At 31.6% G+C, this 22738-nt stretch overlaps 1 protein-coding gene across 2 annotated transcripts in view; it reads right to left on the reverse strand.

Annotated features, from left to right (window-relative positions):
• Fas2 (fasciclin 2) overlaps window positions 1-22738 on the reverse strand; it is a 64783-nt gene that overhangs the window by 25516 nt on the left and 16529 nt on the right. Inside the window, exon 1 of one of the 2 annotated variants that reach the window (XM_035091576.1) lies at window positions 19429-19781. The exons of the other annotated variant lie outside the window; for it this stretch is intronic. Coding sequence (XP_034947467.1) covers window positions 19429-19480 — 52 coding nt within the window. The 5' untranslated portion in view covers window positions 19481-19781. Of the gene's footprint in view, window positions 1-19428; window positions 19782-22738 lie in introns of those variants that run through there. 2 annotated transcript variants of the gene reach the window in all.

The raw sequence follows: 22738 nt of genomic DNA on the forward strand, positions 1-22738 counted from the left end.
AAATGATATTTCAAGCAAAATCACAGCAATTTTTTTTCATTTCACTCAAAAATTGTTGTTTCACTAAAATTATAAATTTTCACTAATATTTGAAAAATAAGTTTCAGCTGATAATTATCTTAACGAGGATTAAATTTAAGCCCATATTAACAAGTCTCAAATCTAATTAATGTATAATCTGTTTTACATTATAGAATAAATTTAACTTTTAATGGTGAAGCTTGTTATCAAATGAAAGCTTATTATGTACAAACAAATGAGTAAATTATAAATAAAATCATTTAAATAATTTATATTTTATAAAAAAAAAAATATTTGAATAATAAACTAAGGAATAAATAAAAGATGAATATATTCTAAAATTAATTTATATAACTAGAGATTAATTACATTTCGTCAAAAATAATAAAAGGTAGGTATATTATCTGCGAGCAGTTTAATTGAGTTAAAAAATAGCAAGGACACTAAGAATGGCCTTAGTTGAGAGCCCAGTTTAATTAAACTTATATAGCGGTATTTCGAACCCCGTAGTGTGGTTAATTGAGAGAAACGTAAGCTCGAAGTGAAGATTAATAAAAAAATAAAAAATACGTTTAATAAAATAATGAGAGAAGCATAAAAAAGTTAACGAAGTGTGTGCTCTAGTAATAGTGAAGATATCATAAAAACGTTGATTGTCGGTGTGACCTGGCCGAGGTTAAATTTAACTCAATTTCCATCGTTCTGTTGCTTTAGTCCTTTGAGTCACCTAAACGAATATAATACGAAAGATTCAATTACTCTGCAACTACCACGCTTACGAGATTTCTCAAGTTGACTTTTTAGTCTCTATTTTTCTTTTTCTACTTCTTTTATCAAATATTCCCTCCTTTTTTTTTTTACTATAATTCGTAGTGGACGAGGAGTCGTCGTATTAAAAGTCTTTGAGTCTGACTTTGAGAATTAATAGAATAGAATATTTGAGACCTTTTTAAAGGTCAAAACGAGCTTGGTTAATATGCTTCTCTTGAGAAGATGCTGCAAAAGAAAAAGGAAGTATGCTGAAGAAAAAAGATAGTGAAGTGGAAATGTAATATAGAGCCTTTGTCTACCCATGAACACTTCAGACGGTCTCTTAACACAACAATGACACCGCGAACGGAAGTGGAGGATCCTACAGAGGATAGATTGATAAAACGGGAGCGAAAGAGTGGAAAAAAGCTACTGGACACAATGAACAAGTGTATAGGTGGGGTGGAGAAAAAAGGGGTGAGATATATACCTCCTCTCTTGTTTGCGACTACTAGACCAAATCGATTCCCTCTGCAACAGCTACGTATAACCACTGTCGATCTCTCCTCTCTTCCGTCACTCGAGCCTCCGGGGGTTTCACCTTTGATTCAGCGAAATTTGAGACGTCTTTCTAACGGCCATTGTTTCATGTGGGAAGCTAGAGGGTAGTTTTGCTACGCCAGGAAACTCGAGAGGGAGACGTTCAAGTTTTTCTCTATCGTCCCTTGAGCAGTTTAGTCCTAGCATTTTTTTTATTTATACCTTTCTTTTGTTTTTTCATTCTTTTCTCATCATCATCATCATTATTTTACTGAAGCCTCTATTTCTCTTCATCGATTCCGCTGGCTTATTTCCGAGGAAGTGGGCCGGTCAGATTGAATTTCTCAATTGATCCTTCGAGAATTCATTTTACTTTTTTTATTTTCTTTTATTTCTTCACCAATTGTCATTTATTTAATCTTTTAAAGCAAAAATTGTGAGGTAGAATTTTTGACACAAGAAATTGTAATTGGGATATCGAATTTTTTTCATCTTTTGAAATAGGAGAATTTTTACAAGTCTTATTGAATTACTTCTCGTCATTTTTGTCGACATTTTCAATTGAAAGTTTTGTGTAGCGAAAAAAAATGTCAATAAAGATGGTGATTTAATAAATTTTATTTTCTGTAACAACTAATTTTCGATTTTATTTTCAAAGGAAATATTTTCTTTTAAAATTACAAAGAAGTTTGATCTAATAAATGTCACGCTGTCAAAAGGCAAGTTAATTTTATCTGCAATCTGCCGGTTTGATCTGTCCATCATTCACAGTATTGATGCTACAAGATGGAACTCTAGATCAGGAGGCTGATCGTGAAAGAGATTTTATCAAAATGAAAGAGACTTTGTAGTAAGTACAATTTCAGCTCTTTCACTATTGTCAAAGAACTATCAACAAAAAAAAGTCTCAGTCAAATATAGATAGAGTTATTTTTACGACTAGTTGTAAATAAAGATTCTCTGTTTCACCATTAACCACACAAATCACCACCACTCAAATAGAAATCAAAGGATACAAACACATGCAATAGTTCAATGTATTTTAATTCATTAAACCTAACCATAAAGTTTTCATTTCCGTCATTCAAAAGAAAATTCAGTAATTTTGTGCTAGTAATGAGTTTGAAAAAAAAAAAAATTTATTCATCAAAAAATATTAACATCAATTCATTTATTGATACACTCTGTATCTATTTATTAAATTGCTCGTTTATCTAGTGAATAGAAATTTAGTTTTATAAATTTTAAAAATGTTGATGGAAAATAAAAAAAAAATTGACATGAAAGAATTATGAGAGTGGCTTTTAAAAATTAAATCACGACTCATAATTGATTTTATAAAAAAAAGTGTCTAAATATTCTCTTGAACTGAATCAGTAAATATTCACTGATATTCAGTGCCAATCTAATGATTGATTCATTCAGTTATAAGGTTGGCACTGGCCAATATTCACTGATTAAGTTTAAGAGAATATGAATTTTTTATAAAGTTTAAATGTTAGTGTTTTATATAAAGTATATTTATTTCATGTTTGGCCACTTTCCGATTACTGAATGCAAATTCATATTTCATGTCATGGATTGAAGGATTTAAGATCTTGAAAGATACATAAAGTATCATGAAAATACACTGATCTTTGTTGGAAGTCACTCACTCATCTTTTAACTCTCTCGTGTCAGTATTGATCCTATTTGGACAGCGCGTGATTTTAGTATTCCACGGATAAACTTTCCCCGCGAATACGTGCTAGGAATTTTCGACAAATACTCAGTCTCTCTTCTTCTTCTCTCATTCTCTTTTATTCTCATCTCTCATTCCCCGTAATTGTAGATTCAAAGGATATAATTCTGGACGCATACGCAGGGATCGACGTAGGTCGATCCTAAGGGAATACCACAGGAGACAGTTCACGAATGAAAAGAGAAAAAAAAAATAACTTGAATATCAAAGTATCTAAATTTTTTCCCATTTTATTTTAACGAACTAAAATTATTGTAATTTTCAACTCAGAATATTTGTTTAATTTTCTTTGAGTTCCGAATTCCCAAACCTAAAAAAACTTTGCTTTGCAAACTCTACTGAATTTTTTTTTATTTGTCAACCCCTATCGACAGATGTCCCTAGACCAAGAAACGTTTGTGATCGTCTTGGATCACATTGGAGACAGGCACTTTTTATTCTCCCACCCTCAATAGTTTCTCTGAACCTTCCTATTCCTAATTTGGGCGTGATCGTTGAGTTTCCCTTTTGCCTTGTCACCTGCTGCGACAAATTATCTTTCATAATGTAGACAGAACAGAACATCTTCATCTTTGAAAGTGTTTTGAAACTTTAGGGATTCAATAATTGATTGCAGGGTACGCTAAAACTGTCAAAAAAATTTTTCTTCAGAAAAAAAAGTACAATTTATGTCAGCGGATATCTTTGAAATTATTTTGAAAAACTGCTGATTTAATGACATAAATTTTCATGAAGACGACATCTTTACAACTAAATATTCTGATGTAATTAATACAAATGTCTGGTACATCTTTTACGTCTTCATTTTTTTATCTCGTGTGATATAACTCTTGCTGCGAGTGTGATATATTCTACAAGCTCTGAATAATTTATATTTTTCCGTTATTTTGAGAGAAAAAAAAATTTTCAACGGTCTCACTAGAATAGTTATTCACAAAATGAGTAACTGAAAAAAAGTGAGAAAAGTAGCAGTAATAGCAGTGGAAGGACACAATTGAGAGAAGTAATCTGAGAACTCCCGTTATAGCCACGGTCAACTTAATCATTAACTCGGATAGTAATTGCTGGTTTCAATACTATTCATTAGTTGACGGTACTTTAGACGTTAGAGAGCTTATAAGAATTAGTTCCCAATTGAAACTCATGTCTCATTGCATAGATTTTAAGCAAGGATTACTGTTAATACGCCTGAGTAATTGATTCTATGAAAAAAATTAATCATTACTTGTCTTCATGTTCAATACAAAGAAATAATCCCGTTTGTGACAATAAAGTGTATAGAAATCTCGAGGTATTGTACTCATTTTTCCAATCTGATTGGCCCTTGTGTGACGACTTGATGTATTGATTCTTGAGATGAAATGGACAAATGTTTGCATTGGCGTGATATTTTATTAATAAAATATTAATATTTTATTTTCATGATAAAAAACAACAAAATCTAACGATAATTATGATGAGTCAACAAAAAAAAAATATACTATAATTAAAAATTATGTGCATAAATGAACCCAACCTAATCTTTAACAAAAGGAAACTGGAAAAAAATAAAAGTCATTTCCGCATAAATTAAATTTTCATCTTGATTTTTAATCATGAAACCTATAATTTTTCCATGAATTTTAAATGAAAAACTTTCGAGAACGATAAAAAATAAAAATGTGACATAATTCAGTCAAGAATAATTTTTCTCCTAGGAAGTACCGCTGAATTAAAAATAAAAAAAATATATCCTAGATAAATATTCTAGATCTTTGTTATTAATCCGTCTCGAGAGTGAATTTATTATGTAGAACGATGATTCTATCATTTCAAAACCTAGATTTAAGATTCAAGTCATAACCCATATTTCACATTGTTTTTTTTTAATAAAAAAAAATGAATTAATCAAAGGCAAAAGAATTCTTAAAATTGTATGACTTCTAGGGAAAGTAGTAGTTTTATAAAGATAGATGTCGAGGAAGAAATATAAGTCGTTAGACGAAAGACAAGAGGTTGTATAGAATGAAGGTAAGAAGAAACCTGTACTCAAGTCACTTGCGATAAAATGCTCGTTGTACACGTTTTCTTAGTAGCAAAACGGCATATCGCGTGCTTTTGCCAGTCTACACAACACACTCTAGGGTACAACAACTTAAGAATGCTGCATGCTGTTACCTCAGGGGACGAGAAAACGAGACCTTTAGTTCAGGGTAAAAGTTCCAAGGTACTGCGATTGCAACACATTTCCCAGGATTCACATTACAGCTTCGTGGCTTTTATTCCACTACTAATCCAACAGCTATTTCATTTAGTAGAACTTTAAGTGACTTTTATAATTACAAAGTCCGTTAAATTTTTTTCTATTTATCATCATCAACATTTTTGTGTTTTAGTTTTATTATTATCGCTGTTTTTATTCGCTTGTTCTTTAATGACTGCAAAGTGTTGCATGATACACTTGTAGAGGGTTGCGTGTGTTCTTAATTTCGATCGTCGACCCTTCATATGCTGACCCACAACCCTCTTGAATCATTTCCATATTTATGCGAACGATGTTTGCGAACACAATTGCAATATGATTCGGTTGACATCATTCATAAAACGATCGTTTAACATATTTATGATAGATTAATGTTTTAGCTGTCAAATTTTACTCGAAATTTCTTTTAATAGAAATTTTCTTGAATATAAATTGAAAACTAGGGTATTATTGATTGAAATTCTGCATTAATAAATGAAAGTAGAACATAAAAAAAATTCCATTTAACCATAAATAAAATGTTTTAAATCATTTCCTTTTTTAAAAAAATGTAGATTTAATTGATGAATGGAAGAAAAAATGAACAATCTATAAAACAAAATTAAATTAATCAGATAAAAACGTTTGTGAATTAATGAGTTAATTAATCAACTGAAAGAAATGCCATCTTTTGGATTCCACAATTTATCGTATAAACTCCATAGTCATTCTTTGACTTGCATGAAATATCACCCATGAAATATCGTCTCACAAGAACCCCCTCAACAGAAATAACGAACTCGTCGGTCTTGTATTAATCGTCTGTGGCGTAAGGCATATCAAGTTCTTCATCCCTCCATACCCTCTACCTCAGACCTTGATGAATTATATCGGCTATCATATCGTTACTGTACCTACTTTGTTCCTTGCAAAACGAGCACGAGGGAATTCTTCCTTCCTCCAGGTCTTTCCGCATTCTCAATCTTTAGACGGAAGTACTTAACTACCGAGGGAGTAACAACGGATCCAGAAGAGAATCGAACGGGATCATGAGTAGACAAAGTTCTTTGAGGCTAAATTCTTTAGTGATTTTATTTTTATTTTCGAAGATTAATGGATATAAATATTTGAAGAAAGATCTAATTATTTAAACCTTTTTTTGTTCGAAAGAGAAAAAGGGTAATTAACTTTTAACTTCTGTTTGTAATATCTTGATCTAATAGATAGTTGAAATAGTTTGTGAAGTAAGAAGAAAATATTTCCCAAGCTACATTATTCATTAAAGTTAAATTGTGTCAAGTAAATTCATTAGATAAGAGCAGATTGAAGTCGTCCCGTCCGCAAGACTCAATTTCTTGATCCAATAAGCGTGGAAATTGAAACGAGAGAGTAAGCGCTAACTTGAAAACTTGCTAGCAAGAGCAGTGATGTTGAGATGATGTAAAGAGATTCTTCAATTTGCTCATTAAGAGAAGAAGGAGGCAAGGGAGGTAGAATTTATAAACTCTAGACGCGTTGGCTGAATGATGAAAAACACTTTCCGTTATGCTGTGCGCACTGTTGACATTTTATTTGAGTATTTTGCATAATGTGTGCCTTCACTCTTCATTGCTGATGCTTCAAGTGCAACGACAGACAAAAGTAAAAGATGTTAAGAGTGATAAAGGCTTGGATAACATTTACATAGTGGCTAGAATTTGAAATGAACGCCATTGTTGAGTCACTGGCGAAGACTTTCAAGGGCTGAAAGGGTGAAAAGAACGTGATGCTAAAGCGAAGCCTCAAAAGTCAATAAAAACTATTTGATTGCAAAATATCATGTTATCATTTGTTAGTCAATGAATATAAATCTATTTCTCATGAATCAAAATAAAAAGTTGTATGTTTACAACCATTTTCAATTTATGTTCACTTGTTGGTAATATCACATTCAAGTACTTATGAAATATTAATTAATCATTTAATCTCATATCTAACTAGAATGTATTTAATATATTCAAATGAATTGAATTGGATGTAATTAATATCATTCGTATTTATTTGATTCAATAATAAATAAATTCATTAATATCAAACGTGGCGATAAATCTATCATTTAAAATCTTTAATTAAATATTATCTCCTTTTGTTTTATTTCCTAAAATAAATCGAAATAGAAATAATGAAATACATACTTGAATAAAATTCGCACGCTTTCGCTACCTATCCAAGCAATAATCAACTGTCCTAAGAGTCGTGTAATTAACTTTCAAACTTTCCCCGATTATTCATTGATGAAAAAGAATGATTCTTTGAACTCTATGACACCTTTTCTGGAGTCTGGAGTTAGGCGTGGCACAATTATTGGCAAATTAACGTAAACTTAAGAGTAGAAAACTACAATCTAGATAGAAAGCTTCCTTCAAACTAGTTATCTAGTGCATAAATAAGGTAATACTTTTGTTCAAAACAGGATATAAATAATAAACAGTATCTATCTAATCATACGAGAAATGGTTAAGTGAGGATAAGTGTTCCTTGGATACATAGTAATTGTAAGCAATCTATCAAAATCATCCCCCGGAATTCATAAGAATGACATGGAATTGTATATGCTGAATGTTGGTCCAGAGAAATAATGACGAATTGGTTATTCAACTATAATCCATCATTCAATCAGGAAAATTAGGAAGTTGGTGAGTGACTATCAAACAGATTCATACTATTATAGTACATTGAGAACAACAAAAAAATCATTATCTTTGTTTGGTGTCTCTTTAAAGAGCAGTGAAACGCAAAAATTAAATGTAGATTCATATCTATTATCAAGTCGTTAAAGTATCATTTCTAAAAGAGCCACGTGCCGACCGGAAGTTCTAATGGAGAAGATTAAAAGCTCGTGCGTGTAATTTCAGGTGAAAGATAAATGATGAAAGTCAACTGATGTAAATGATAGGGAAGTGAACTCGAATGTAGATGCATCTGTAAGGGGGAGGTGTGACATTCTCAGAAGACGTAAGGGGTGATGTCATGCGTCATGAGAGCACACGAATTAAGGTTCTATTCACAAGGAGGCTGGTCTTCTCCACCTGAATTATGACCTATTCAACTAAATGACTAGCGAGCTTCTGCTTTTGGATGACAGCTATTAATTATAATAAGTCACCCTTTCCTATATTTTTATTGCTCTCTTTTTATTTCGTCTCTTCGTCTACATTTTGTACTTTCAACCCTCTCAATAAACCCTTTTGCCAAGTAAATATTTGTGGCTGAGTATAAATAAATCATCGGGATCGAACGAGTCTGTGGACTATCATTAATTATGGATTCGGCCATGTGTTTCTTTCATCTCAGCGAGGGTTTACCAGAAGAAAAAAATTTTTAGGACATCAGTTGTATGATTAATTGCGTTGACAAAATGTTAGATCGCAAATTCAATGGATAATAAATTCAAAAGAGAAATTGTACTTTCAAAGAGAATAAATCTTTAGGATATAATAAGAAAATTTCATTTAATCATCATTATTGATTTTTAAATTGAATAAAAATGGCTGAAACTTTTTGTTAGTAATGAAATTCAATTTTAATTATTTTGATATTCGATAAAAGCAAATTTTGAGCTCATTAGGACGATTAAACTTACTGAGAATATCATAAAAGAGTTTATTGATTTATAAATCAATAAATATAATCTACTTTTTCATTTTATTTTCGTCTTTGTATTTTACACATTTAAAATCAACCTTCTTTATCACTCAGGCATATAAATCTTCTAACATTGGGATTTTTCTTATGGTCGAACAGAATAACGCTAACTTGGCAATTTTTCACGGATTTCCCTACAGCTATTTCGCATCTTCATGAGTTTCCAGAGCCAAGGAATGTTAAATCGCTTTCAGACTAAAGTTGATAGATATTTTTTTAAGGAAAAAAAAAAATGGTAGTTTTTAATAAATAAAATTCAGGAAAAATTTTCCGTCTTTATAAGCAAAATATTTTTAAAGTTCCAGGTGCTTTAAAAATATTTTCAGAATGAATAAATAATCGTTTTCCTCTACCAACTACTAGCCTCTTAGAGTACTTATTCTTTAAACCAGACGTCCTTTTCAAACCTCTCGAGCATTTTTGGTATCTCTGCTCTCAAGAACGACGATCCATTCCGTTGAAAATCGCTCAGAAACAGCAGGAAGCTGTTGCATGCCGACGTAAACATCATTCGCATTGTTCTTCATACTTTATTCATATTATCATTCACTAAAATGTTTATTAAATGCTTAAAATATTTTTAAAAAATTTTTTATCGGAATATTCTCGACCTTTTTATTAGAAAAATTTATCGATAAATAATTTATCTCAATATCTTAAATGTCCAACTTAATTACCCATCAATAAATAATTAATTTTCTCCAATCTATATTGAATCAATGAATATCACTAATGACATAAAATTAGTACCTCTCATGGAGCTACGGGATTTAAATCAAGAAATATATACATACCGAGGGAAAAGATCGATAATAATCCGAATGTTCCGTACATTGTTGGCGAATCTGATGACCGTTAATCGGTTTTAATCGTGAAATTCGCGGTTGCCAACGAAACAGAGGTGAAATTTACACGATGTACATAATACAAAATATAATGACTATACTGATGGCGTTGAGACAAAGATAGAATTTCTATTTGCAAACTCCAAAGGTATCGCGAATCATTGTGTTATGCGCGGTTAGCCGCAATTTTCACGTCTGTTATCTCACGTTGAAAATACCAAGTAGACGAGACAACCGTATAATACATCGATGTAAATTCAACAAACAATCATCTAGTAAATTAATTAGATTGGGTAATTAACACAAATACGAGCGTGAGTAATCAAAAGATGAGTATAATGATATATAATATCGATATGAATCTTTTTATTTCGTCGTTTATTATTCGGTGATAAGAGAATTACGAAATCACTCAACCATTTATCATCATTTGTACATTGCATATTAATATTTTATGTGTTGATTCAAGTTCACAAATATTTACGGTTATTTGAGGATAAATTATATATTTAAATATTTCTTCAAGTACATGTTACGTAATAGTGTTATCTTTTATTACGATTTTTTATAAATGTTTTTTTTTCTTGTAACATAAAAGAAAAATTATTGTTATCATGAAACTGAATTTTTTTTTATCTGAAATAATTATTTTGATAATCTAAATGTATTTATTTATGAAGCTTGAATAATAATTTAGAATATAAAAGATGTTTTGAACTATGACCAACTTAAGAAAATATAAACGAGTGAAAAAATGATTAATATAGAAATATGATAATGTAACAAGTATTCTTAACTTTACAACTTAACGTTACGGTTATTAAATAACACGGAAGTCACGAAGAATTCCGTTGGCAGAAATAATCTACTTTGGAGCAATGCTCGATTATTATTAAATTAAAATTTAATCATATTCTATCGTTTGCGTGCACGCTTACAAGTTTTAGTAATAATTTCTCTTAAAGTCAAGATTAACAAGTTGAGTGGAATCCCAAGTAATTATAAAAGAGAAGTATAAAAAAAAAAAAATTATATTTTAAATTTCCATTTATTTCTAGTTCATTTCCATTCTTGACGAGAATTATTTAATGGTTTGGACAAAAATAATTATAAATTCAAGTGTTTTGTAGTAATTAATCAGAAGAAATTGTAAATTAGTCAGAACTAAGGGAATAACTGAAAATCAATATGAGCAAATTAAACTTTTAACGAGCTCACGGTTGGATGCACCTTTGTAACGAAGAAAATAAAATAAAGAATGGCGTATATATAACTCGTACAAAAAAAGACTAGCAATAGTTGGTAAGTTTTTTTCAAGAGAATTTATATATAGAAAACTCGACGTAACTTTTTACAACATTTATATTACCTACGTTCTCACGAGTAAATCAGTGAAAGTCGTATTCTAGAGGACGATGAAAATAAAAATGTCAATTGAGGTTGTAATCTAGTTGGCGCGAAGCTAACGGAAGTGTGGTTACTTATTTGGAAGGTGGAGCCTCTAAGTAAGGAGGGAAGTGAGACACACAGCTGACCTCGCAATTTAACTGAAAGACTCCAGGGGCTTGTCCATGACTTTCAACGTACTCTCAAGATGACGTCGACGACTAACAGAGAAGACTGTCGAAGAGACCGAAAGAGAAATAAGAGTAAAAAAAAAAAAGCAAAAGGGTGAGGCGTCAACGGTCCGAGCAGTCTTTCATCCAAGGTAAAGGTTGAAGACGTTGAGGAACAAGTCAAGTATGAAATTTGCTGGAATATTCAATAACAGAGTCACAACTCAATGAACTCGTTACGCCTGAGAAATGAAGTTTTTCACTTTCTTCTAAGAAAAATAAATTTTTTAAAGTCTGCGAAATATCTTTCATGGAATCCGCCAGAACACCCACGGCAATAATCGCGCTAGTTTATGCTCCAGCTTGATTATCCTTTTCGTTTCGGGTGTAGAGCATGTGGTGGGCCGTTGAAAAGCCCCGAAGAAATAGGTCTTTGTCCGTTGGCACACACAGGTGCAGAATAACGTCAGACAGGCGGATATACAGGTACTCTTTTAGGACAAGGAACAGGTTCTACAAAACCACCACACATCGACCCCTCAACTTGTCCCTCTTTCTCTCTCTTTTCCTTCTAGTCCCACTGTTACCTTCTTCTTAACTCGTCGTCTTTTTTTATTATTCGGACTTGACTGATGTTTTATTCTTATTTATTTCCAAATGTATTTTTAAACTTTTATGCGCTCCTTTTGGTTGCTTTTATTAGCTTGCCCCACATGTCCCTTTCGCCATTCAAATTATTTCGAGAGCCATAACGAGGATTCAAAGGAATATGCATATAAAAAATTCTCAAGAGATTCTTCGTACCAATTGAATAAAATTAATAAAAAAAAAAAATCTTAATGTGATTACATATCATATTGCATTTTTTTCGATAGCGAAATTTAAAAAAATAATCATCATTTTTTCAAGTTATTTATTTACTTGGCTTCATTTGTTCATTGATTGACTCTGAATGGATTATATCAAGAGTAAAAGAATTCAAAGTACCTTTTTCAGGAATAAATAGATGAAAAAAAATTATTTTAAGCTTATTAATCCACATGTCTATATGACCATTTTAATATTTTTGAGAGACATGAGGATTAAAAAGAATGAGCGAGTACTGAAATGAAAAAATACACAAAGAGTCAAATTGAAGAATGAATATTTTTTATTCGACCAATTCGCAAAGGCTTTTGAGTGCAGTGAAAAATATACAAGAGTCTCTAAAAACTTCAAACGTTATATTCCGTGCACATTGATGATGCAGCCCAGAATGAATGATTCTTCGAGACTACTCTTGAGATTCACGATTAATGCAAGAGAGAACACTATAGAGAGAAGAATTATAGAAAGAAACAAGCGGGTGTTATTTTAGTAATTCAAGTGGTCCCGAACCCTTCGATGAATCTGTGGGTGGGCGTGGGCTTAATTCGCTTCAAGAGCAAAACGAGATACAGACAGAACGAAAAAAAATGAGATCAGAAGTGAGAGAAAAAGATACCGTAGAGGATCTAGTTAGTGTCAAATATGAACTGACGTCATTAACTCTGACAGGCTGTGATCTATACATTTATAATGACGATAAAAAATGTTCATGATTTTTTCAGAGTGAACGAAATTGTTATTTTTTTTTTTACGTTAATAGCCTCATTATGACGATAATGACGAGAACGTTGCTGTAGTTTTATGTTAACGCGTTGACACCTGCTTGGGAAAATATGGAAATATTCATAATATTATGCAATAAAAAAAGCGAAATGATGATGAATAGTAATCACTAAACACCATTATAACCATGATCATCACTGTTACTACTGGAAAATAATATGATAAATAAATGCATGAGAATATAATGAAAATAATTCACGGTTATGAATTAACGTAAACACTGAGTGAACGTGAGAGTACAGAGTAATCCTATATCTTCGTATTATACTAGTATTTCTCTCAGTCATTGATCAGTTTGCAATATTGTATACTACTGATGTGCTTTGATAACGGGATCCTGATAAGATAAAACCGGATTTACTCACGGAAATCCGTGTCAATGACTCAGTAATTATTTTTGTACTTTTATTTCGATTATTGTGAGTAAGAGTAACTTGTTAGAGATCTACAAAAAATTTATTTCTTTCACACTAGTTCTCTTGAAGCGATTCAATTCATTCATCGTAAACATATGATGAGTTGGTAAAAAAAAAATATCTTCTCTGAAGCGAGAAAGAAATTTTTTTAAATAGGTTACAATCATGACCTGCAGATTTAATTCATAAAGTATTTTTAGTTCAACTATTTTCTTTTAAACAACTTCATCTTTAGAAAAAAGAAAGTTGAATAAAATTCAGATGAAATCATTTGTTATTCGTTGGTCCTTAAATTGCGAAGATTTCAAACTCTTTAAGTTGAGGCTCATAAAAATTTGCGGTTCAGTTGTTTAAAGGATGAAGTGGAGAAGCTTGTGGTCACATAGTCACGACTTGAGAGGATTTGAAAGTTACGACTAGACTCTTTGGAAGATATCGTACATATATACATTGAGATGAGAAAAAGAAAGAAAAACAACAAAATCAAAAACTAACCAAGCGAAACTTTGCTGAAATATTTTTTAGGTATTGTGGATGGTGGGCAGTGGAGAGAGGTGAAAAGCTAAACAAGTTAAACATCCGGGCGTCTATACCTGAACAAAACCGTGAGTATTACATTCGTATTCATAGTCATTTTCTCGAAGCAGCCACAGATCCACAAATTAAAAAAAATGTAAAAAATAAAAATTGACGTGAAAGGAAATAAATAGTTAACTGAAGAATAAAACGATTATCAGTATGGTTGATAGCAACAGAATTCAGTTGAATAATTGCTTTGTTATATCAACGTCAATATTCTGATTACAAATTGTTTGCATAAAAACAAAGTCAAAAATAAACAGCAAATGAAAATTGCATTCCATTTCATTTAAAAGCTTTTTGCGCTTTCTCGATAAATCTCCCTCGTCGTGAATGAAGTATTGAGAACCTTTCGACCTTTCCTTTTTTACTGTTATCAATTAATTTCAACCATAAATAACAGAAAAAATATGACAAAGGATTTCCTTTTTTTACTTCAACTAGTAATATTTTTGCAACTTCTTCTTAGGTCGATTCGACTTTATTTTATTTATGCTTCTGGTGATAAAGCAACGATGCCAACTTTTGGAAACTATATCACTTTACTTTGACGCAAAAACATAAAATGAAACAAAAAATGCAGTTGTTACGGCTCATTAAACGGCGCCACCGCGTGGCTTTACTATACTACACATAATTTGACCCTACATACTAACGTATTTCTCTTCTCTCAGTGCTCCAACAATAACCCTCTCATTATCGTCTCTCTTGCCATGCAATTATGCTACAAATTATTATTCACTCATATCCATACACCGATCGATTTTACATTCTCACGCTCTCTTGCTTCCTTCTTCATCATCACACCCACTATTTTTACACTCATTGGCTCACTGCCCCCATAAAAAACCATGTAAAAAATCACACTTTGGCATTTAGTTGATATCCTTGTGTATTAAGCGGAAAATTATCTCCCATGAGATGCATTAAATATTCTGTTAGACATTTATTTCAAGTTGAATGACTTTTTCATCAGAAAATATTCTATGTATTTCAGACTATGTTTTTTTTCCTATTGCGTTGGAGTGATTTTTTTTTTTGCAAAGTTAAAAGAAAAATCATTTTAACAATATTTCCAGGGATACTTCATGAATTTTTATTTGAATTTTTTCGTTATGACTTTGAGCCCCTTTCAAGTGTATATACGACTTCTTCGTCTTCTTTGTGACCACAACAGTCGGGTGGTCACAGAAAAACGTTTCTAACACACGAAGTAACTCGGAACAATGTAACATGAGTATCTGAAGGTCCTTGCATGCCTTTTACGTCTTCCTTTATACTCAATTCATCCGACGACATCTTTTCTTTCCTATACTTTCTCACTATATACTCCTTTTTTCATTCTTTTCTCCGCTTATTTCCTGATCTTTTCATACCCTTTACATGTTATTATATTGCTTAAATACTCAAGCCTTCGAAATATAAACCACACAACGTGTCACTAAAATTCACTTTCGACATACATCACTTCCCTAACAAAGTTTCAATCTTTGAAAATTATTCCTTCAAAAGCATCAGTCAATTTTAGCAACACAAATGCCTCTATCACAACAATGACTTTCTGTTATCTTAATATTGTTCAGTAAATCTATTGTTAAAAGAATTTTAAACTTCTAAAATTCAAAACATCGTCCATTAGAATGGAAAAAAAATTCGTTATTTATACAACTGCTTTGGTAATTGAATAAATCAATAAAACAAATGTTTTCATTCATTTTTTTATTTTGTTAATCTTAACACGTGCTGTACGTACAAATTTTCAACACTACTTTAGTTTTACTGCCTGACAAGTAGGTCATTAAAAAAGGCGTGGAGTGTTGAAAATAATAAATTCAAAATTTTTGTTTATTTGAAAACATTAATCTTTCATTGAGTCATCTTTTTGAATAGATACTAACAGAAAAATATTTTGTTTTTCATTTAAACGATGATTTATGATATTATGCATTTTCTATTACATGACAATTAACTAATAGTATTACTGAAGATCCTTAAATTATTTATAGACCCTAGTAGATCTAGGCAATATTTGTTATTATACGTTTCATGAAAAACTAATAAATCCTTATCTACTTGGGGACATTTAATTAGATAAATTTATTACAGTTCTTTTTAATTTGTTATTTCCGCAGTTGTTTATCAATTATTCTACTGTCCATCTGGTTATCTAATTATATTTTTCCCTCAAATTATCAAACACGAAAAACGAATAATTAATATCCGGAAATATTTATTTCTCAGAATTAAGCCAAAATTAATTAGAATAATCAAACATTGAGACATCAAATGAAAACAAATATCGCATAATTTAAAAATAAAAAATATTTTACGTAAGATATTTTTTGATATTATATTTATATATACAAACATCTAAAATGAAAAAATAAATCTTTCTTTCATAAATACTAAATATAAATAAAGATATTAAATGTATTTACTATTCAAAATATTTTTAAAAGATAACTAATGAACGTGAGCAAAATGAATGAAATATTTTTTCCAGCAAAAAGATGCTGTAATTCAGTCGTTGTTGAAAAGATGTAGAGGATTTTGAAGGTTTTAAAATAAGAAAAATGTGAGAAATAATCAGATGTTGAAAACACCAAATAAAGTGTCTAAAGGAGAGACAGTAATTTTTGAAGTTAGCCTGGAATCCGATAAAACGGTTCGTCCTCGAAAGTGAAACCGTCTCGTCCAACGGTACACACACTCTCTTTATATTATTCCTCACTCGTGTTCTCTCATTGGTAGACGCGTGAGGATACATAGTTATCTGAGTGTGTCTCGTTTATAAATCAGGCTCAAGAGACTACAAACAGGGAACAGTTTGTTGCAGTTTCCAGCGGCGTGAGTTTTAGTGTAAGAAAAAGAAATGAAAATGCCAAGGGCAACGCCAACGATACAAACCGGTGGATCTTTTGCTATAGAAGCTGAGAGACGTCAATCGAGAGTATACAAGCCATTGCCAAAGGCCAACAGAAAAAGAAAGGTAGAGATGGAATGAACGAGAGAAAAACATGGAGAAAAAGAAAGGTTAGAGCAATGATAAGACAAAAAGTGACAGAAGAAAAGTCTTAACGAGCTACACGCACGGGGTTAAAGCAATCTTTGAAAACGGTTCATTCGAGATTTAGTTGGAAAAACTACGCACGATGAAGTTTTACATGATGGTGATTCAAGATATTGTGTATAACATGAGGTAGAAGGTTCATCGGACTCGCAAGTGCGCGTTGCAGATGACGTGCCTGGACGGCATTTCATGCATCTGCCAGATGCACTTGCAAATAGAAACCATGAATTTTTCATAAACAGACATTTCTTAAAGCTCTTTACCTATTTGCTTTCATTTTAGAGGATAATAACTAACGCATCATCATCTTCGAAGATTTTAAATATATTCGTTTTCCTTTACCTTTGTAGGGATACAGCTAAGAGTTCGTAAAAGCAGTTTTACATGAAAATGCCCTAAAGGTCGAAGGAGGACTAAAAGGAATGTGAAAATTATACCAAGTATTTAAAAGTTTTGCTTATACAAAAATCGCAATATTCTAATGTAGTATGTAAATTTTTTTTAAACGAATAAAATATGTAGTAAATTCCTATACAAATTAAACATTAATTTGTTGATTTTACTAAAATAATAATCATAACACTGAAATTATATATCATGACTATTCAAAAAACAAGAAAAAGGTATTTTTTTATCATTAAAAATCTTGATAAAGATTTTTCTGAACCAACCTGCTGCTGTCAAATTGGACATAAATTTTTCCTAAAACATTTTCTTTTTCATTTCTACTGAAGATGTTGCCAGATAAAAATTTTAAACGCTACTGGTTTAGAAATGTTACCGTACCACTGTTACAGTTATGTACATGCACCAGAGGAGATACAAAAAAAACTTTTACATTTTTCAGGTAAGACTTAATTGCCCATAAAAAAGGTCTCAAATGAAAATGTCCCTACGGTCAAAGGCTTCTCAAAAGAAATGGTAAAAAATTACGTACGATGTTTAAAAATGTCTCTCTCAAGACCAGGTAAATTATCTAAAAACATGAAGGATCCTTTGTAGATCAGATTCGCAGATTATTTAACCGTCTCGGACGCGGATGAATGAACTTCAAGAGGATCTTAAAGTCACTTTTTCTCCTTATTTCTATGTTGATATAACTTTTCGTAATTTTCTTAACGACTCTTGCAGATTACAAGAGTCTGTCTTTTCCCTTTCCACCTTTTATTGTTGACCCTGGACCTATAAGAAGAAGTAGAGGTAGAGTACTTTTATCCGGCGCCACACAGCAGGTGCTCTCTCACGACCAGTAACACCGTTTGTTCAGGTGACGATGATTTGATATTTAATACACAAGATTTTATACTTTTCAACTCTTATCAAGACAGAAAAAAAAAACCAAGAGTACTTGTAACTTTGTTTCAACAAGTTAACAACGTTGAATAGAATGAAAAAGTATGAAGAATTTTTTTCGCTGTCATTAAAACCGGTAATATCGTAGAACAATCATTAAAAATATGATAGAGATAGGCAGAAAAGTCTATTGAAAAATGTATGAAGCAGTGCAAGAGGAAATTCTACTGCCAACACGACTAGCTGCTAATTGTCATGGGAAGAAAAGGGGAGATTTTAACTTCCTTCCGCAAATTTTTCTAATCAAATCACTTTCTCACGCGCAAGTGCATAAATATCAGTACACTTAAAAAAAAACCAATCTATCATGTAAATTATTATCAGCACGTTAACACATGTGATGTGTTTACAACTTTTATTGCTCATTACTTATTACATTACTTCATCACTTTCAGATGTTCGAAGCCTCACCAGTGGAATGTTGACGCGGCCGACGGTTAAATTCAAACCGGCGCCGGCCAACGAACTCGTGGACGCGCCGCGCGAAATCAAGCAGTTTGAAAATTCAACCGTCGTAACTGTTTTTTGCACGATCATTCATTAATTTATAATCACTTTATCTCAACTAAAACACGAAAAAGTACCTAAAAAGTACTCTAATGATATAATAAACACCATTCAATGATTATCAATCACGAAAAACTTGCTTTGATCTCTGACAATTCTCTACTTAACCAATTAAATATTATTTTCCAACATATTTTAAACATCGTATAGTTAATGGTAATTTTATACAGGAAAACAATGTTAGGTCATTTCAGTGGAATCTGAAACGCGCGTATGTATCATCATGATATAAAACGCACAAGCATAAGTATCTTAACAATGCGATTGCACTCACGATCTCTTCTCTTTTAATATACTATATAGAGTTCGCGATAAAAATCGATCGTTATCGATACATCGAATGGAATCCGGTTTTACGGGCGCAGTAAAGAGGGATAGAGTGTGACAAAGGATAAGAAAATGAAGAAAAAAATAATCATGGACGCCATCACTCACCTAGATGCAGCAGCACGAGAATTGTAATAAAGACAGATCGCCCACTCGCCATCGCGATAGATCGCTGGCTTCTCTTGTCCTCGTAAAACAATGTATAAGATGATTTTCTTGAATTAGTTTCTACTAAACAACGTGATAAACTGCTTTATAACTTTCTATAGTTCTAATAACAATTGTTAAAAACACTGACACACGCGACGAACCACGTTAAATTAAGAATTGTCTTCACTAGGTGTGACAATACATGGATAAGAGAGAGGGAAAGTTAAGTTGATTGTACACGATACGTAGCTCGCCACTATCTGGGCTCTACTATGCGCAATCGTTCACGTCGTGTTGTCGTCACGCTGGCCGATTTCCGACTGTAGTTGTTGGGGAACGCGCACAGTCTAAGCACAACAGCGCCGCACAGGAGAAGCCTTGACGGTGTTCGGTTGAAACTATAGATAAAGTGCAGGCTCTTCACAGGTAAACATTAAATTATATCAAATGAATTGCAGGTGTTTTCAATTTTAACCACGTTCTGAAGAGATAGAAAAATATTCACTCTTTTTTTCAATTTACTGGGAATTTTTTCTTAGGATTAAAAAGTGATATTCTATTGGCATTTTTTTTTTAGTGAAGAAAAAAAATAACTAGTGGTAAAAGTTTTCATGGGTATTGTTGTATTAGGGATTGATAAAAATTAACATTCAGTGAACGATGTAAATAAAACGATTTAATTGTACGCCATCTATTGATGTTGAATTTCGATATTTTATTTTTATCATTAGATATTTGAATCACGGGATTACTTCGCACTATCATGCCGCATCTAGTTTTAAAATTACATAAACTTGTTTCTTTAATAAATTATGCATTCTAGTGAATTTAATGTGAACTTTAGTTTAAAAAAAAAACTCATAAAAATTTTGCAATTCACGTTATTAAAAAATTTTAAAGTTATAATTATTTTATTAATTATGACACAATGGCCATCTCTGATATTAGTTTCGAAAAAATATATTCAAATTTAATTAAAAATTTTATAATGTATCATAATTAAATTTTATCAATAAAGGTTGTTTTTTTGTTACACTTTAACGCTCATTTTATTGACCAAATAATTTCGTAAAAATTTTTATGATCTTACTTGAAAGAGTCCACACAAATTCTTTTCATTTGTAAATATCCCGGAATTTATTCTCTCCACCTTTCCTCTTCATTATCATTAATATTCATGATTCTATTTTCTTTATTAAATCATAGGAAAATGGTTTGTGTTATTTTTTTTTTTTGTCATAATATCAAAAAAATTGTTTTGAGAAAAAACACTAAGCCTCTAATTCAACTTAAAAATATCCATGTTAAAAATAGCAGACAAACATGAATATTTTTTACATGCAAAATTATTTTAAAAAAAGCTAGTATTATTTATTTCATACGTTAATTCTAACACAAGGATTATTTTTCAACCACCCTAAAGCATGACATGAGTAAGCAAAGCCCACGAAAATACATAAAAACAAAATTTTTTTTTTTTACGTTTATGACTCTGTTTCGTCGAAAATTTAATACGCAAACTTTACTCCAAGCATTTTTTATGGATACCTTTTGCTTTTATGTCTGTTTTATAATTTTTGTTTTATACACGCATCACTGAGCAATTTTTTCCCAATCGTCGCGTTTATTAGAAAAGTTTCCAATAACTCCAACATTCATGATCTCAGTTATTGGGAAACGTCGTTTTATTTTTGTCATATACCTAGTTACTATTTTCAACTCTTGTTACTGTCATTTCCCATCTAAGGGGTTTTTAATGAGCTTGTGCGAACCATGAGAGATCATTACGTCGGTTCCTTATCAAGCCACAAATATGCGTCTTCGTAAGTTGCCCTTAGGATTACCTTTCCTCCTCATGCAGCAGAAAGTAATTTCAAGAATTTCCCATCACCCGAATATTTTTTCCATTTTGCATATATATAATATTTCGAGAGATGCAAATGCATTCGAGAATTACTCAAGAAGGAATATTTTTAATCTCCCAGACTATTTTCTCTTTCCCTTCACATACCTAGGAATCATCTTAGCTGCATCATCTCCAAGATTGATAGTTGGAGAAGATAGTTTGATGCTCGAGGTAAATATTGCTACGAGAGATCAGAGGGATATAGAAAGCTCAATAAAAACCAACACCGAGTCAACAACATAGCATCGTAGCCGTGTAATATATCAAACAAGCACATTTGTTTAACACCTGAAACGTCATCCCCATGTTCTCTATTTGCGACTTAGCTGTCTTCACATTCAAATTCTTGATAACGTCAATGAGATTCCTTCACACTCAAGCTGTGTTCTACGTAAAAGCATATTAATCATTTGCTATTTAATTTATTCAGAAATCTGTTGACATTTATGTTTCACAAGAACTAGAGTAATAAATCGTTGAAGCTCCGAAAACATAACTATTTGATGATAAAAAAATTGATAGTATTGATTATGATTGATTAATTTTTCTTTCTATGAAATAATCAAAAAATTTTTATTATTCCAATACTTGAATGATATGATAGAGGACACAATATTTACACTTCAATTTGATCCCTGAAGAAAATGAGTATTTCTTTTCTATAAGAAACATGTACACAAGTATTCTTCAAGATATGACAATGTCATATTATCGTGATAGTTATCAAACAAAATTCCTTCCCCAACTTATGAACGCTTTACTCTACGTGCCACGTCTTTTATACAAAAATGTTATCATCGAGATTCTAGAACACTTGCGAAACTCCAGAGTCCCGTCCGACGATCCATCTCGCTTGTCCAAACAAACGACAAATCCCCTCTAGATGGTTGGTGGGAATGGCAAAGAGGTGAACGAAAAGGTGCCAGAGGAAAACTGTCTGCGGCTGAGAACAAGAGAGTTCGAAATATCCGTCAACTATCTTTCTTTTTTTTGTTTACTGTTTGTCAACCCTTGTTTACACCCGATCGTGAACTTCTAAGACGACGAGCCGGCTTCTTTTTTTTTGATACTTCATCCATCTACTCTCCTTGCACGTAAGTTCCAAGGGACTATAAGACATGCGGCTTTAGCCGTGTCCATTTCTATATGTCACGTTTTTTCACCAGAAACGAAAAATCAGACCTTTTTTTTGTAATAAAAAGTCGATAGGAAATAAAACTTACTTTGTAAAGCTTTACTTTTCGATGATTTATCCGGAAATTTTATGTCCAACGCATAAAAGAAAATGTATTAAAGAAAAAAAGCAAAAAATAAATTGTTTAAAATTTAAGTCCTTTTATTTGCTAAAATATGAAATTCATG

The sequence above is a fragment of the Chelonus insularis genome, unplaced genomic scaffold, assembly GCF_013357705.1.
Source record: "Chelonus insularis isolate UGA/USDA-ARS -01 unplaced genomic scaffold, ASM1335770v1 contig_88_pilon, whole genome shotgun sequence".
Classification (NCBI taxonomy): Eukaryota; Metazoa; Arthropoda; class Insecta; order Hymenoptera; family Braconidae; genus Chelonus; species Chelonus insularis.